General features: G+C 37.0%; 1 protein-coding gene across 11 annotated transcripts in view; it reads right to left on the bottom strand.

Annotated features, from left to right (window-relative positions):
* The window catches only part of VPS13B (vacuolar protein sorting 13 homolog B), a 798,456-nt gene that overhangs the window by 359,054 nt on the left and 420,818 nt on the right, over window positions 1-18,584 (bottom strand). For all 11 annotated transcript variants that reach the window (XM_059994971.1, XM_059994970.1, XM_059994972.1 and 8 more), the window contains one exon: window positions 5,701-5,812. In XM_059994971.1, coding sequence (XP_059850954.1) covers window positions 5,701-5,812 — 112 coding nt within the window. The remainder of the gene's footprint in view (window positions 1-5,700; window positions 5,813-18,584) is intronic.

Here is an 18,584-nt window from a genome sequence, read left to right as displayed (position 1 = left end):
ATAACAATTATTTCAAACTTCTGTCTACTAATTTCAAATCTCAGTCATCTGTGGGTCTTTTCCACTAGCTAAATTTTCTCCTGATAATGGGTCAAATCTTCCTGCTTTTTGGATATCTTTTTTCTTTTTTATCATGTATCAGACACCATGTATAAAAAGGCTACAGAAACAGAAATCAACGTTATTTTCTCCCAGAGAAGGCACATCTATTCTCGCCAGGCAGCACGGATAAGGGGTGGATCATTTCCATCCAGTTGTGAACTGAACTAGGTTGGGGTTGGCTTGCAACTCTAACTAAACCCAATTCACCTTTGGTTTCAAACATCTCAAGGGTGAGACGTCCTGTGTTTGTTGCAGGCCTTTCCCTACAATGTTGCACTGTTCAATAGAAATATAATGCAAACCACAATTGGGAGCCACCTATGTAAATGAAAATTTACTGGCAGTTACACTGATAAAAGGATTAAAAAAAACAGTGGAAAACAGTTGCAATAATATATTTAACTCAATATATCTAAAATATGGTCACTGCAATATATAATCGATATAAAGATTATTAATGAGGTATTTTTCTTCTTAATTCTTCAAAATCTTCAGTATCTTTTATACTTACAGAATATCTCAATTAGGACTGCCACATTTCAAAAGCAGAACAGTCACATGTAGTCAGTGGCTACTGTACTGAACAGTGCACCTCTAGCATGGCTTTGTCTTTTAAGGAATGTGAAACTTTGAGAAACTCAATTTCTTCTTGCCAGCTCCCTTCCACACTTGATACATAGAAAAAAGCACTGCGGAGGACTGACTGTATGTTTGAGGCTCCTCTAGCCTACGTGACTGATAAATGTCCCTTGATTTCTACTTCCCACAACAAAATCTCTCTGCTTACAGCCAGACGAAGCAAAAAGTTCCAGAGAGCTGAAAGAGTACCCAGTGTCAAATGTAAAATAGATAGCTAGTGGGAAGCAGTCACATAGCACAGGGAGATCAGCTCGGTGCTTTGTGACCACCTAGAGGGGTGGGATAGGGAGGGTGGGAGGGAGACGCAAGAGGGAGGAGATATGGGGATGCATGTATACATATAGCTGATTCACTCTGTTACACAGCAGAAACTCAACACACTATTGTAAAGCAATTAAATTCCAATAAAGATGTAAAAAAAAAAAAAAAGTACCCACTGTCCACTTACCTAGAAAGGGTATTTCTCTCTCTGAAATTTAATTCCTCTGGACCTTTTTGTGGCATCAATTAATATTTTTTTCTTAAATCAGTTTTGTTGAGATATAACTGACATCCCATAAAGTTTGTCCTTTTGAGGTGTACAATTCAGCATTTTATTTTGTATACTCTCATTTTACTCATTATATATCATTCATTGTACCTCACTACTATCTGATACTAGAACATTTTTATCACCCCCAAAAGAAATTCTATACCCATTAGCAGTCATTCTATTTTCCCCTCCTAGCTAACACTATTCTACTTTCTGTCTGTATGTATTTTTGTCTACTCTGGAAATTTCATATAGATGGAATCACATAATATGTGGCTCTTTGTGTTTGGCTTCTTTCACTTTGCGTTTTTCTAACATCGATCCATATTATAGCATATACTTCATCCCTTTCTATGGCAGAATAATTTTCTATTTTATGGGCATAACACGTTATACTTAACCATTCATCAGTTGATAAACCTTTCTGTAGTTTTGACTTTTTGGATATTATGAATAGTGCTGCCATGAACATTGGTGTGCATGCTTTTGTATGGATATATGTTTCAATTCTCTTGTGTACATACCTAGGAGTTAAATTCCTGCATCATATGGTAACTCTATGTTTAACCTTATGAGAAATTGCCAGTTTTCCACAGTAGATGCACCATTTTACATTCCCACTAGAAATGTAGGAGGGTTCCAATTTCTCCACATCTGTTGCCTTTTATAGTATAACCATGCTAGTGGGTGTCGTTTTGACTTGTATTTCCCTAATGACTAATGGGGTTGAACACCTTTACATGCGCTTATTAGCCATTTTTCTATTTCTTTGCATATATATCCAAATCCTTTGTACATTTTTAACTGGTTGTCCATCAATTATTGAGTTGTAAGAGTTTTTTACCTATTCTGGATATAAATCTCTTATCAGGTAGGTGATTTGTAAATATTTTCTCCCATTCTGTGGATTGTCACTTTCTTGATAGAGTCCTTTGCAGCACAAAAGTTTATAATATTGATACAGTTCATTTTATCTATTTTTTCTTTTGTCCCCCATGCCTTTGGTGTCATTTATAAGAAACCATTATCTAATCGGAGGTCACAAAGATTTACTCCTATGCTTCCTTCTATAAGTTTCAGAATTTTAGCTCTTAATTGTACGTCTCTGATCCATTTGACTTAATTTTTGTATATAATGTCAGGTAAGGGTCCAATTTCATGTGGATATACTGATTTCTGAGTACCATTTGTTGAAAAACTATTCTTTACCACTGGATTGTCTTGGCTCCTTTATTAAAAACCAATTGATAGTAAATGTGATGGTTTATTTCTGGACTCTCAATTCTATTATTGATCTGTATGTCTACCTTCATATCAGTACTCCACTAGCTTGATTATTGTTGTTTTGTCATAAATTTTGAAATCTGGAAGTGTGAATCCTCCAACTTTGTTCTTTTCCAAGATTGTTTTGGCTATTCTGGGTTCCTTGAAATTCCATATGAATAATTTTCCATATAGAAACTTTGCCAATTTCTATAAAGAAGCTAGCTGGAATTTTGATGTGGATTATGTTGAATCTGCAGATCATTTTGAGGAGTACTGACATCTAACAATACTAAGTCTTCTGATCTATGTAATTGGGATATAATTCCCGTGTATTTAGATCTTCTTTAATTTCTTTCAACAATGTTTTGTAGTTTTTAGAATGTAAGTTGTGTATTTATTTTGGTAAATTTATTTGTAAGTATTTAATTCTTTTTGATGCTATTATAAATGGAATTGCTTTCTTAATTTCACTTTTAAAGAGTTCATTGCTTATTATTATTGTGAACTGATATTTACACAGTCGTTCCTTGGTATCTGTGGGGGAATGGTCCAGGACGCGCCGGGAATACCAAAATCCATAAATACTCAAGTCCCTTAGAGTCAGCCCTCAATATCCATGGTTCTGTATCCACGGATTCAACCAACCATGGGCTGTGTAGTATTTACTATTGAAAAAAACCCACATATAAGTGGACCCATGCAGTTCAAACCTGTGTTGCTCAAGGGTTAACTATATATTGATTTTTTATCCTGCAACCTTGCTGAACTAGTTTATTGACCCAAAAGTTTTCCAGAGGATACCTTAGGATTTTCTATATACAAGGTCATGTCATCTGCAAAAAGACACAGTTTTATTTCTTCCTTACCATCTGGGTACCTTTTATTTCATTTTCTTGCCCAACTGCCCTGGTTAGAACCTCTAATACAATGCTAAATAGAAGTGGTGAGAGCAGATATCTTGTCTTGCTCCTGATCTTAAGGGGAAAGCACCCAGTCTCTGACTATGAACTATATTAGCTGTGGGTTTTTTATAGATGCCATTTATCACACTGAGGAAGTTAGAAAAAACAAGACCGAAAGAAGAAACACAAAAGGCAGATTAAAAGAAAGAGGAAGTAAAAACATATGGAAAGGGAGCAGGAGAATGACATTACTAAATCACATAATCAGGGGGAGGGACTAAACGATAGAAATATGAATTTAAAAATAACTGAAGAGAATTCTAAAGAAATAGATTCTGAAATGCTCTGCCATTAGATAAGTATATGCTTTTGGAAAAACACATAAAAATTCTGTGTGCCTCGGTTTTGTCAATTAGAAAAAGAAAGTAAGGGCATGTATTCTGTAAACATAAAATAGCTATTATGTACTTTTTGTGTACATATTTATATGTATTTTGTGTGAGGCAGGATGTGAGGCACTGAAGATCTAAAGAGATAATGTACATTTTTAGACTTTATTTTTTGGCATTATATTTCTATATTCTATAAAATAAGTCAAACTATTAAAATAGTGAAATGGATTGAAATGAGATACAGGCAAAGAAGGTAAAAAGTAAAGAAAGAAAAAATATGAAAAGGGAAAAGGTAAAGAATGAAGAAAGATACAGAAAGGGAAGGAAAAATAAGGAAGGTCTGTAAAAATATACAGAAGTGAATAAGAAGAGAGACTGAGGGAAAAAAAGTTCAAGAAGGACAAAGGGGAGGAAGCAATGAAGGGGGCACAGGAGAGCCACATCTCCACAAATGACTGCTGAAGAGCCAGAAAGGGGAAAGGGTAGAGGAAGAGAGGAAGTATCTTAGTGGTTCACTTTATTGATGGTAATAGGGTCTTTTAATATGAAACATATTTCTTTCACCAAAAGGAAAGTAGGAAACTCTTTGAGGACTACTTAGCTCTGAAGTGGAAAAGAAAAGATAAATATACCTAAAAGAATTTCCAAATGTTAGAAAATTAAATTGTTTTCACCCAGAAAGGATTCTGCTGTAATCCTTTCTCTAGATACTGAGGAAGTCAAAATATGAGTTGTGATCTTGGCTCTGTCATTACTTGACTAGAGACAATTATTCTTCTGACTCCTCAGTTTCCCAATCTATAAAATAAGGAAGTTGGATTAGATGATTCCTAAGGCCTACTTCAGTTTTGACATCCTTAAATTTTACGTAAGTTAGCAAAATAAAAACTTATTTAAGGGATGAATACTATAAGCTACCAGAAAAAGTAATACAAGAAAGCAAGCAAGATATACAATTCAATGGCAAAAAATGTCAACACAAATAACAGAAAAAATTGAGAAAACAAAATACCTAGGTCCACTTAAAGTAAAAATAGCTGTAACCCTCTAGGTGGTAAATGTATTACAAAAATCAGAATCTTTCTGAGCAGTAACATTTATTGGAGAACAGGAGAAATTTATTTCTGATAAGAGTGAGAGACTACAACATCTGAAAAACAGACCAGCAGGAAAAATAAGACACTTGTTCATCTGTATTTCTGTGACTTTTCTCACTTGGCATTATTTGCAACTGTACTTTTATGTCTGGCAGCAGTGCCAACTTCAGTACGAATGATATATTATTTTTATCATGTTGATTACATGTGTTCACCAGTTTAGTTGTCCATATATGCTTGGTGTGGTTTGCAAATAGTCAATGACAAAATCCAGAGCATGGCATTTTCACAGAAAGTGTTTACTGTGAAATTTCTCCTTAGAAGTTTGCTTTTCTTTACAGCTTTGATCCATATGACACGCACAGTCCTACATTTCAAATAATGGCTTATAGTTAAGAAAATGCTTCATTTTGATACAATATGACTATATTAGGATATGGTAGTTCTAGAGAGGACCTAATTTTCTCATGTAATTAGAAATTTGGTCAAATTTAAAGTCTGCTAAAATTTTCCAAACTGCGCTTCTTCAGTTTTATGGTGACTTGGTACTTACATTCTGTTATTCATCAACACTTCACAGAAATACTTGATTTGTCTGAATGAATTTAAAAACCCACAACTGAAGAAAATCAGAAAAACCTGGTTTTAAATATCAAAAGATCCCGAATGAAAAGTATTTCTACAGGCCACACTGAGCAAGTTTTATTGATCAGTGTACTTCTTTGCAGTATGAAATTGTTGCAAGATTGAACATAAGAAAATAAACTTACTGGTAAATATCTTTCCTGAGGACAGATCTGCCAAGGGGATTGTCAGCCTGGGGAGCCATAGCAACAGAGCCAATCTTCAGAACCATGGTGTCTTCTTTTGCTGCCTGATTAGCTGTAAAAGAAATAGATCAATTATGTATACAGTAGATCTGTATGCAACTTCATCTTTAAGGAAAATTTTTTGAAAAATGGGATAGAGACAAATTAAGATAAGACCATAAATGAGAACAAGGAAAAATTTGTTTAAAATAGAAATATTTAATGCTTTTCTTAACTATTTCCTTTACATCCCAATAAGTAGTTCTCTGGATAGACAATTAAAATGGCAATGAAAAAAAACTCCACTCAACATGTGATATTAATTAAACGTAAGTAATATTGAAGCAGTATGTTTATCTAATTTCATGATCTGATAATACTACATCTTTCTCCCAAGTGATTTTCAGCCCTAGGGTTTCAACACTGCATTGTTGTTTACAAATATATTGAAGGATATCAGAAAGGCAGTAACAAATTCTCAAAGTTACTTGAATTTACACAATTAGTAATAATTAAATACAACGCACACACACACACACACACACACACACATACATACAAACACACAATAGCACGTTAGGCTGTAACATGTCAGCTTAATGCCTGCAATGGTGAAGAAAATAATGGCTGCAATGACAAAGAAAGAAAAAACCCAGTAATTGATTAACACGTAAGGACACTTCAACTTTCTATTCTAGGCACTTTTTAATTTTAATAATTTCTATAGTGGAATTACTTGAGAAATAGTAATTTCACACTTGTGTAAAAGTTCTGCTTCCTAATGGAATCTAAAGCTAAGTATTCTCAGAAAACAATAAAAGGTAAAAAGGTATATTAATTCTGATACTTTTCTCTATACTGAAAAAAAAATTTTATCACATGTTCTCATGATAAAAAGCCCAACAATTTTTCTATAAGTCACTGGCTAATTTAATGTCTTTTTCTAAAAATTATTTGGAATGAAAAGGTGTTCTTGATGGCCCCATTAATTTACATTAAATTTTACTCCCTCTTCCCCCACAGATGAGTCTACTGTAGTAGCTGTTTAAAATTGTTAACAATATACAACTTTTTGGGTTGTGAAGAAAACATATACTAAAATTCATAATTTCTCTCAAAGAACAACCATCTGCCACAAACGGAACAGAAAAGGACTGGCTGCAAGACCTCAGGAATATCCTGAACAGAACATGCCTACAAAGGCATACAATCCATATTTCCCAAACTGTGGTGGCCAAAGAATGCAAAAGCTAAGAGATTATTTCCAGCTGCTTCAGCAGAACACTCAGTATGGTCTGACTTAGATTAGTCTAAAAGAGAAAGTCAGAATTAAGAAAATCAAGAAAAGTAAGAAGAAAGATATTCAGTGAGGAAAAGAAAGAACCAAAATAAGATGTACATAAAGGGAGAGGCAAAATGGCAGGGGAAGGGGAAGGACAGCAAAAGGGGAAGAAAGAGACAAGCTATCATAATAAATATTAGCATGTGGATGCTACAATAAAGATGATATTTTTAAATGTCCATAGCAAAAAAGATCAAATAGAAAACTACTTCTCATGCAGTTGTACTATTTTCAAATGACTAGAGGTCTGGCTTGATTATAGGTCCTTATACTATGAACACTGTTTACATTTCATAGATCTTGCATTTTAATGCCATGCTTATCAAATAGTTCCATGTGGGTAAAAACCTCTGATTAAGCAGAAGGCCTCAATTAAATCAATAAATAGTAAGCCTGGAGAATAGAGCATACCACAAAAGTGCAATTAGTGTACTTGCTAACTGTTCTTCTAGGCTACAGATACTACCGACCATATGAAAGTCTGAAATGTAATAGAAACACTGCAGCAAATGAGGTACATATGGAAGAAAAATGACGTACTTGGTGTTACATACAAAGCCAGATCCAAGAACAGAATTCTGTTTCTGTTAGAGCCAAAACTATTCTCACTATATTAAACTGACTATGAAGTTATAATAATAATGATAAAAAGCACTTAATGCAGATCATCCACAAACTAAATTAAAACAATCAATTTTATTACAGAAAGTATTCAGCTTATCAAAATGTACCTTTGAGATATACAAAAAATAATAATAATAGATATTTATGCAAGAAAGTGCCTTGAGTCATTTCTTTAGTTATTTTATAGTTGGCAAAAAAACAAGCTTCCCTTTTTTTTTTTAATTTTGGTATTCTTGTTTTTTCTTTAATAAAAACGTAAAAACATTTGAAGTTTGCAAATTTCATACCAATACAAGCAAACAGTACCATTAACAGAAACAGCTGAAGATTAGGGGAAAGATGATGATTCCATATAGGTTAATACACATTTTGTATAAACAGCTGAACTGTGGTGGGAGTGGTGGTAGCTGTAGGCAGTGGTTGAAGGTGTACGCGGGCAAGACTTCTGGGTCCTTGCTCTGGCAAGGATCAGACAAGAGATGTGGTCCACCTGGTCAGAGCTCGCAGCTAAGACTGCAGTCAAAGGCAAGACTCCTGAGCCAACATCATGCACCACAGATCTTCTCTCTTTCTGTCCATCCAGAACTGGAGGGTATAACTCTCCCTGACAAAGCCTATTCATGCTATCTATGAGAGGCCCTAATAATTAACTCTGGGCCTTCCAACCTAATATGAATGTTGGTAGGTAATGCAACATCTTACTGGTGAATTACTCTTCATGAATTTATCTATCCCCACCTTGAATTTAACTATATATATATATATTTTTAAAGAACTTTATTGGAATATAATTGCTTCACAGTACCGTGTTAGTTTCTGTTGCACAACAAAGCGAATCAGCCATATGCATACACATGTCCCCATATCCCCTCCCTCTTGAGCCTTCCCCCATCCTCCCTATCCCACCCCTCTAGGTCATCGCAAAGCACCGAGCTGAACTCCCTGTGCTCTGCTGCTGCTTCCCACCAGCCAAAAATTTTACATTCAGTAGTGTATATATGCTGAAGCTACTCTCACTTCGCCCCAGCTTCACCCTCCCACCCCGTCATCAAGCCCATTCTCTATAGGTCTACCTCTTTATTCCTATTCTGCAACTAGGTTCATCACTACCACTTTTTTTAGATTATAAATATATATATGTATATATATATATATATATATATATATGTGGTAGCATACAGTAGTTGTTTTTCTCTTTCTGACTTCACTCTGTATGACAGACTCTAGGTCTATCCACCTCACTACAAATAACTCAATTTCGTTTCTTTTTATGGCTAATATTCCATTGTATATATGTGCCACATCTTCTTTATCCATTCATCTGTCGATGGACATTTAGGTTGCTTCCATGTCCTAGCTATTGTAAATAGTGCTGCAATGAACACTGTGGTACATGACTTTCTGAATTATGGTTTGCTCAGGGTATATGCCCAGTAGTGGGATTGCTGGGTCATATGGTAATTCTATTTTTAGTTTTTTAAGGAACATCCATACTGTTTTCCATAGTGGTTGTATCAATTTACATTCCCACCAACAGTGAAACAGGGTTCCCTTTTCTCCAAACCCTCTCCGGCATTTGTTGTTTGTTGATTTTTTGATGATGGCCATTCTGACCAGTGTGACCAACTACGCACTATAGTTTTGATTTGTGTTTCTCTAATGATTAGTGATATTGAGCATCCTTTCATGTGTTTGTTGGCAATCTGTATATCTTCTTTGGAAAAATGTCTATTTAGAGCTTCTGCCCATTTTTGGATTGGGTTGTTTGTTTTATTGATATTGAGCAGGCTGAGCTTCTTGTATATTTTGGAGATTAATCCTTTGTCAGTTGCTTCCTTTGCAAACATTTTCTCCCATTCTGAAGGTGGTCTTTTGGACTTGTTTATGGTTTCCTTTGCTGTGCAAAAGCTTTTCAGTTTCATTAGGTGCCATTTGTTTATTTTAATTTCCATTTCTCTAGGAGGTGGGTCAAAAAAGGATCTTGCTGTGATTTATGTCATACAGTGGTCTGCCTATGTTTTCCTCTAGAGTTTTATAGTGTCTGGTCTTACATTTAGGTCTTTAATGCATTTTGAGTTTATTTTTGTGTTTGGTGTTATGGACTGTTCTAATTTCATCTTTTACATGTAGCTGTCCAGTTTTCCCAGCACCACTTATCGAAGAGGCGGTCTTTTCTCCATTGTATGTTCTTACCTCCTTTGTCGTAAATTAGGTGCCCATAAGTGCATGGGCTTATCTCTGGGCATTCTATCCTGTACCATTGATCTATATTTCTGTTTTTGTACCAGTACCATACTGTCTTGATTACTGTAGCTTTGTGGTATACTTTGAAGTCGGGGAGCATGATTCCTCCAACTCCATTTTTCTTTCTCAAGATTGCTTTGGCGGACTTGAGGACATGGGGAGGGGGAAAGGTAAGCTGAGACAAAGAAAGAAAGTGGCATGGACATATATACACTACCAAATGTAAAACTGATAACTAGTAGGAAGCACCTGCATAGCACAGGAAGATCAGCTTGGTGCTTTGTGACCACCTAGAGGGGTGGGATACGGAGGATGGGAGGGAGGGAGACGCAAGAGGGAAGAGATATGGGGATATATGTATATGTATAGCTGATTCACTTTGTTATAAAGCAGAAACTAACACACCATTGTAAGGCAATTATACTCCAATAAAGATGTTAAAAAAAAAAAAGATTGCTTTGGCTATTTGGGGTCTCTTCTGTTTCCCTACGAATTGTAAGATTTTTCGTTCTAATTCGGTGAATAATGCCACTGGTGGTTTGATAGGGATTGCACTGAATTTGTAGATTGCTTTGAGGAGTAGAGTCAGTTTCACAATGTTGATTCTTCCAATCCAAGAACATGGTATATTTCTCTGTTTATGTCATCATTAATTTCTTTCATCAGCTTTTTACAGTTTTCTGAGTAAAAGTCTTTCACCTCCTTAGGCAGGTTTATTCCTAGGTATTTTATTCTTTTTGTTGCAATGGTAAATGGGAGTGTTTCCTTAACTTCTCTTTCTGATTTTTTGTTGTTGGTGTATAGGAATGCCAGAGATTTCTGTGCATTAATTTTGTATCTGGCAACCTTACCACATGCATTGATTAGTTCTAGGAGTTTTCTGGTGGCATCTTTAGGATTTTCTACATATAGTATCATGTCATTGGCAAAGAGAGACAGTTTTACTTCTTCTTTTCCAATTTGGATTCCTTTTACATCTTTTTCTTCTCTGATTGTCGTGGCTAGGACTTCCAAAACTACGTTGAATAATAGTGGTGAGAGTGGACATCCTTGTCTTCTTCCTGATCTTAGTGGAAATGCTTTCAGTTTTTCACCATTGAGTATGATGCTTGCTGTGGGTTTGTCACATATGGCCTTTATTATGTTGAGGTAGGTAGCCTCTATGCCCATTTTCTGGAGAGTTTTTATCATAAATGGGTGTTGAATTTTGTCAAAAGCTTTTTCTGCATCTATTGACATGATCATATGCTTTTTATTCCTTAATCTGTTAATATAGTGTATCACATTGAGTGATTTGCATATATTGAAGAATCCTTGCTTCCCTGGGATAAATCCCACTTGATCATGCTGTATGATCCGTTTTTTGTGTGTGTGTGTGTGGTACGCGGGCCTCTCACTGTTGTGGCCTCTCCCGTTGCGGAGCACAGGCTCCGGACGCGCAGGCTCAGCGGCCATGGCTCACGGGCCCAGCCACTCCGCGGCATGTGGGATCTTCCCAGACCGGGGCACGAACCTGCATCCCCTGCATCGGCAGGTGGACTCTCAACCACTGCGCCACCAGGGAAACCCTGTATGATCCTTTTAATGTGCTGTTGGATTGTTTGCTAGCATTTTGTTGAGGATTTTTGCATCTATGTTCATCAGTGATATTGGTCTACAATTTCCTTTTTTGTGTGATATCTTTTTCTAGTTTTGGTATCAGGGTAACGGTGGCTTCGTAGAATGAATTTGGGAGTGTTTCTCCCTCTGCAACTTTTTGGAAGAGTTTGAGAAGGATCGGTATTAGCTCTTCTCTAAATGTTTGATAGAATTCGCCTGTGAAGCCATCTGGTCCTGGACTTTTGTTTGTTAGAAGGTTTTTAATTACCATTTCAATGTTATTACTTGTGATTCGTCTGTTTATATTTTCTAATTCTTCCTGGTTCAGTCTTTGAAAATTGTACCTTTCCAAGAATTTGTCCATTTCTTTGTGGTTGTCCATTTAATTGGCATATACTTGTTTGCAGTAGTCTCTTATAATCCTTTGTATTACTGCAGTGTCAGTTGTGATTTTTCCTTTTTCATTTCTAATTTTATTGATTTGTGTCCTCTTCCTTTTTTTCTTGATGAGTCTGCCTAATGGTTTATCAATTATGTTTATCTTCTCAAAGAACCAGCTTTTAGTTTTATTGATCTTTGCTACTGTTTTCTTCATTTCCATTTCATTTATTTCTGTTCTGATCTTTATGATTTCTTTCCTTCTACTGACTTTGGGTTTTCTTTGTTCTTCTTTCTCTAGTTGTTATAAGTGTAGTGTAGATTGTTTATTTGAGATTTTTCTTGTTTCTTGGGGTGAGACTGAATTACTATAAACTTCCCTCTTAGAACTGCTTTTGCTGCGTCCCATAGGTTTTGGGTCTTCATGTTTTTATTGTCATTTGTTTCTACGTATTTTTAAATTTCTTCTTTGATTTCTTCAGTGATCTCTTGGTTATTTAGTAGTGCACTGTTTAGCTTCCAGGTATTTGTGTCTTTTACAGTGTTTTTCCTGTAACTGATTTCAAATCTCACAGCTTTGTGGTCAGAAAAGATGTTTGATATGATTTCAATTATCTTAAATATTCTGAGGCTTGATTTGTGACCCAAGATGTGATCTATCCAGGAGAATGTTCCATGTGCACTTGAGAAGAAAGTGTATTCTGTCACTTTTGGGTGGAATGTTCTATAAATATCAATTCGATCTATCTGGTCTATTGTGTCATTTAAAGCTGTGTTTCCTTATTTATTTTCTGTTAGGATGATCTGTCCATTGGAATAAGTGGGGTGTATAAGTCCCCTACTATTATTGTGTTACCGTCGATTTCTCTTTTCATGGTTGTTGGCATTTTCCTTATGTACTGAGGTGCTCCTATGTTGGGTGCATAAACATTTATAATTGTTATATCTTCTTGGATTGATCCTTTGGTCATTATGTAGTGTCCCTCCTTACCTCTTGTATCAGTTTTTAAAGTCAATTTTATCTGATATGTGTATTGCTACTCCAGCTTTCTTCTGATTTCCATTTGCATGGAATATCTTTTTCCATACCTTTACTTTCAATGTATCCCTAGGTCTGAAGTGGGTCTCTTGTAGACAGCATACATATGGGTCTTGTTTTTGTATCCATTCAGCCAGTCTGTGTCTTTTGGTTGAGGCATTTAATCTATTTACACTCAAGGTTATTATCTATATGTATGTTTCTATCACCATTTTCTTAATTGTTTTGGGTTTGTTTTGTGGGTATTTTTCTTCTCTTGTGTTTCTTGATTAGAGAAGTTTCTTTAGCATTTGCTGTAAAGCTGGTTTGGTGGTGCCAAATTCTCATAGCTTTTGCTTGTCTGAAAAGCTTTTGACTTCTCCATTGAATCTGAATGATCCTTGCTGGGTAATCTTGCTTCTAGGTTTTTCTCTTTCATCTCTTTAAATATATCCTGCCACTCCCTTCTGGCCTGCAGAGTATCCACCGAAAAATCAGCTGATAACCTTATGCGGATTCCTTTGTATGCTATTTTTTTGTTTTTCTCTTGATGCTTTTAATATTTCTTATTTGAATTTAATTTTTGTTAGTTTATTTAATATGTGTCTTTTTGTGTTTTTCCTCGGGTTTATCCTGTATGGAACTTGCTGTGCTTCCTGGATTTGGGTGACTATGTCCTTTCCCATGTTAGAGAAGTTTTCCACTATAATCTCTTCAAATATTTTCTCAGACCCTTTCTTTTTCTCTTCTTCTTCTGGAACTCCTAGAATTCGTATGTTGGTGCGTTTAGCATTGTCCCAGAGGTCTCTGTGATAGTCTTCAATTCTTTTCATTCTTTTTTCTTTATTCTGCTCCTCGGCAGTTATTTCCACCATTTTGTCTTCCAGCTCATTTATTCATTCTTCTGCCTTGGTTATTTTGTTATTGATTCCTCTAGTGTATTTTTCATTTCAGTTATTTTGTTGTTCATCTCTCTTTGTTTGTTCTTTAGTTCTTCTAGATCTTTGTTAAACATTTCTTGTATTCTCTCAATCTATATTTCCATTCTATTTCCGAGATTCTGTATCATCTTTCTCATTACTCTGAATTCTTTTCCAGGTAGATTGCCTATTTCCTCTCATTTATTTGGTCTTGTAGGTCTTGTACCTTGCTCCTTTATCTGTGACATATTTTTTGCTGTCTCTTTTTTTTTTTTTTAATGAGTGGGATTGTGTTTCTGTTTTATTGGTTGTTTGGCATGAAGCTTCCAACACTGGAGTTTGTAGGCTATTGGGTAGAGCTGGGTCTTGGTGCTGAGATGAGGACCTCTCTGAGACCTCACTCTGATGAATATTCCCTGGGGTCTGAGGTTCTCTGTTAGCCCAGTGGTTTGGACCTGGAGCTCCCACCACAGGAGCTTCCGCCTGACCCCGGGCTCGCGAACCAAGATCCTGCAAGCCACATGGGGTAGCCAAAAAAAAAGAGAGAATAACAAGGTAAAAAATAAATTTAGACTAGGAAACTGACAGATATGTTAGAAAGTATATAAAAATAAAAATATAGATGAATCAACAACCGGAAGGTACATCAGTACCACAATAGGAAGAAAGAGGAAGAGGGGGGAAAAAAACAGTGTGTGTGTGTGTGGGAAGGCCTTGGCTGTGGAAGGCGGGGCCTAAGCCAGGGCGAGGTTTGGGCAGTGGGTGGGGCCAATGCTCAGGACCACAGGGCAGGAAAAGGCCATGGGGTCCATGGGGGGTGGGGTTTAGGCTCAAGAAACAGAAGGGGCCCAGGCATGCCCTCCACCCCTGGTCTCAGAGGGCAGCGGACCTCACCTGGGAGCCCAGCAGGCTTCCTGAGCTCCAATGGGCAGGGCAAACACGCTCCTCTCCTCTCCTGCTCCTCTGGTCTGGGGTCTGGGAGGGCCCCTCCGGCCTGCCTCTCCTGATCTCCCCGGCCTCCCTCCTATGCCCCCAAGGACCCACACAGCCTGGAGGGGGCTTGGAGGGCAGGGTATCAGCCTGGGAGCTCAACAGGCTCCCCGTGCCTGAATGGGTGGGGCAATCGCCCTCCGCTCCTCTCCCGCTCCTTCCCAAAGGCCCCTCCCACCTGCCTCTCCTGTTCTCCCCTCTGCCTCCTTCCTATGCCCCCAGTACCCACATGACCTGGAGGGGGCTTTGGAGGGCAGGGGATCTGCCTGGGAGCTCAGCAGGCTTCCTTGGCCTGAGTGGGCGGGGCAAATACCCTCTGCTCCTCTCCTGCTCCTCCCACAGGGCCCCTCCCACCTGCCTCTCCTGATCTCCCCAGCCTCCCTCCTATGACCCAAGGACCCACATGGCCTGGATGGGGCTTTGGAGTGGGGGGAACCGGCTTGGGCGCTCAGCAGGCTCCCTGGCCCAAGTGGGCCAGGCAATTGCCCTCCACTCCTCTCCCGCTCTTCCTGGAGAGTCCCTCCCACCTGCCTCTTATGACCTCCCCAGCCTCAGGGGTGCCGATCCTTTCTGGCCTCCACTTCTCCTCCCCTCTCAGTCCCCCTATGTGCTACCGGTTCAATCTGGGGTTCCTCCCATCCCCTTGGGCATCAGAGTCCTCCACTGGCAGCCAGCAGGCACCCTGGTTGTGGGGAGATGCTAACTCCGCGTCTTCCCACACAGCCATCTTGACTCCACCTCAAAGCTTCTCTTTTTTCGTTTACTTCACCTGCATTTACTAGTTGGACCAAATGAGGAAATGTTCCCTCTAGAAGCATTTTCAACACGAAAATGAATGCCTTCCTTCTTTGCTTTAACTGTATTTTTAAAAATTAAGTCTCATGAGGAACTACTCACTCTAGAAGACTCATTAGATCTAAAACTCAGTCCTCTGTTATGAAATAAGTAGCTCTAGCTGGAAGCCAAACACCTGTAGATTCAGAATCTTGATAACTGCACATAAAGCAAGCAATATTCAAGTCGAAAACCAGACTTTCAATATCACTTCTTTAAATATTAGAATGTTAAATATAATTTTCTTATTGTTAAATGAATTTTAAGATGAACTATTATAAACTTTTACATTTACTGTAAAATGAAACATGAGTCGAAAGATTTTATCTTTTCTTGAGGCAAGAGTATGTATTGAAAATGAAAAGGCTATGAACTCTGAAATTATGAGCTTGTATAAGTAACCAAAAGCTTAAATAAGGAGCAGAATTTTCATGTAATTGTCAGACAAAGTCAGACTGTTGATCATAACTAAGTTTCCTTAAATTCAACATAAAATAAAAGCATTTTAGAGACTTCAACTTTTCCTTTAAGATTCTCAATATAAACTCTACATAATAAAACATCTGAAGTCTCAAGTTTTATAAAGCCAGAATTATACTGACAACCCTACACAAAGCCATCAACAAAAGGTTTTATTAGTTATTGTCATACTTGCAGTTGAAGACAGAGAGAAGGTTCAATAAATGTGTAACCTAATGATTATGTATATTAATGGGAAATGTAGTTGCATCTAGTTTACCAATCATCTCTGATCAACAGGCACAAATTGCTTGGAGATAGTTTTATAAAATAGTTCCTGCTGAGAAGTATGATATAGGAGCATTTTAGTATGCTATCACACTCAGTAAGACATAATTTACATTTGGTTTAATTAATCTGATAAAAATATTATGACCATTTGAATTAAGAGTAGCAATGCCGAAAGATAACGTGTCAAAAAAATCTAACATAATATGTCAAAACCTTTGAATTTTTGGCATGCATTTTTATATACTTTTTTGTGGAGAGCCACATAGTTTGGCAATTCATAACATCTCAGGTAGATACAGATATGAGAACAGGTGCAAGTAAAGATATGTACATGTAGATATAAATATATACCTAGAGAGACACACACACAAACACACACACACACACACACACACACACACACACACGGCAAAAACACCCTAAAAATGAAAAGACATATGCAATACAATGTAGGTCAAACAAAAAAAGGCTTAACACAAAAAGCTCTTAACAAATGATGAAGATGAGCAACTCCTTAGAAAAAAAGTGTACTTTTCATTAATGAGACTGAGAAAAGACCAAAAAAGTTTCATAAACCTCTGTTAGAATGACAGTGTGGAAACAGTATACACTGCTACAGCCATTTAGGGGGGGCATTTTGACATCCCTTAATATTTTGAAGATATTTATACCCTTTGATCTAGCAATCCTTTTGCTAGGAATTTATTTTATATATACTCACCCAAGTCATGAAGAATGCCACTAAAAAGGTGTTTATTACAAAAAGTATTCACACAAGCAAAGGATTAAAATTAACCAAAAGTCCACAGAGAAATGTGGCAGACCATATTTTCCAAAGATGGCTATAACAAGATCCCACCCACAGCCTCACCGCATACTCTTATTCAAGGTTACCTGCTTAGCAGGTGCTTAGGGATCAGAATTTTGAACCTATACCTTAAAAATCCCACCACAAGCACCACCAAAAAAAAAAAAAGAAAAAAGCAGCTTTAAAAATAAAATAGCAAGAGTTTAGAAATTTTCTTGCAATTACAATCAATTGGAGATTCTCCTAGTTATAGCAGCCAAATGGGAAATTTAAACCAACATCAACAAAACTGTGTGATATATAGTATTAGTCATGAAACATAACTAATTGGTCATAAAACAATAAGCCAACAAATGACAAACAAACAAAACAAATGCACACACAAGGGAAATAAAGCTGTTCCTTTCCCACCCTTTTCTCAAATAGCCAGATCTGTATTCCTTCAGACATCTACACAAATCAATGAAACACAAGAACCTGTTTCAATAAACCACCACTGAGTATGACATAAAAATGAAGCTAGAGTTAACCACGGAAACTGCTGACCTGTGTCTCATTGTGAAGGTGCTCAGCACACAGGTACTACCACCCCTACTAAGAGGGAGCTCCCATTGCTCTTCCCGTTGACTCAACTATGCCTGCACATCAGTATTGTTCAGAAAATACCATAAATCCTGTCCTAGTCAAAAGGGCTTCCAAGCAGATTGATGGTTACTCAAAAACACAGAATCCTAAACAAAGAACTACATATAAGCCAGCAATTTCACTCCTAGGTATATATCCAAAAGAATTAAAAATGGGCTCAAACAGACGTTTGTATATAGTAGCATTACTCACAATAGCCAACCCAACAGTGGAAACAACCTAAGTATCTGATAGAGACTGGATAAACAAAATGGGGTGTATCTACACAATAGATATTATTCGGGCATAAAAAGAAATGAAACTGTGATACATGCTACAACACGAATGGACCCGGAAAACATTATGCTAAGTGAAATAAGCCAGACACAAAAGGACAAATATTCTGTGATTCAACTTTTATGAAATATCTAGAAGAGGAAAATTCAGAGAGACAGAAAGTAAATTAGAGGTTACCAAGGGGGAGTTACGGCTTAATATATAAGGTATAGAGTTACGGTTTGGGGTGATGAAAACATTTTGGAAATAGACAGTGGTGAAGGCTGCACAAGATTGTCAATATAATTTATGCCATTAATGCAGTGTGTGGTGTGTTTGCTAATTTTTTAAAACAATTTTTAATTCTCTTAGGTATATAGAACACAACATTTGAGTTTAACAAAACAACTGAAAGTATAAGCTTTACTAGCAAAAGAC

Source organism: Delphinus delphis, chromosome 17, assembly GCF_949987515.2.
Source record: "Delphinus delphis chromosome 17, mDelDel1.2, whole genome shotgun sequence".
Classification (NCBI taxonomy): domain Eukaryota; kingdom Metazoa; phylum Chordata; class Mammalia; order Artiodactyla; family Delphinidae; genus Delphinus; species Delphinus delphis.
This window is presented reverse-complemented; position numbering and strand designations above follow the sequence as displayed.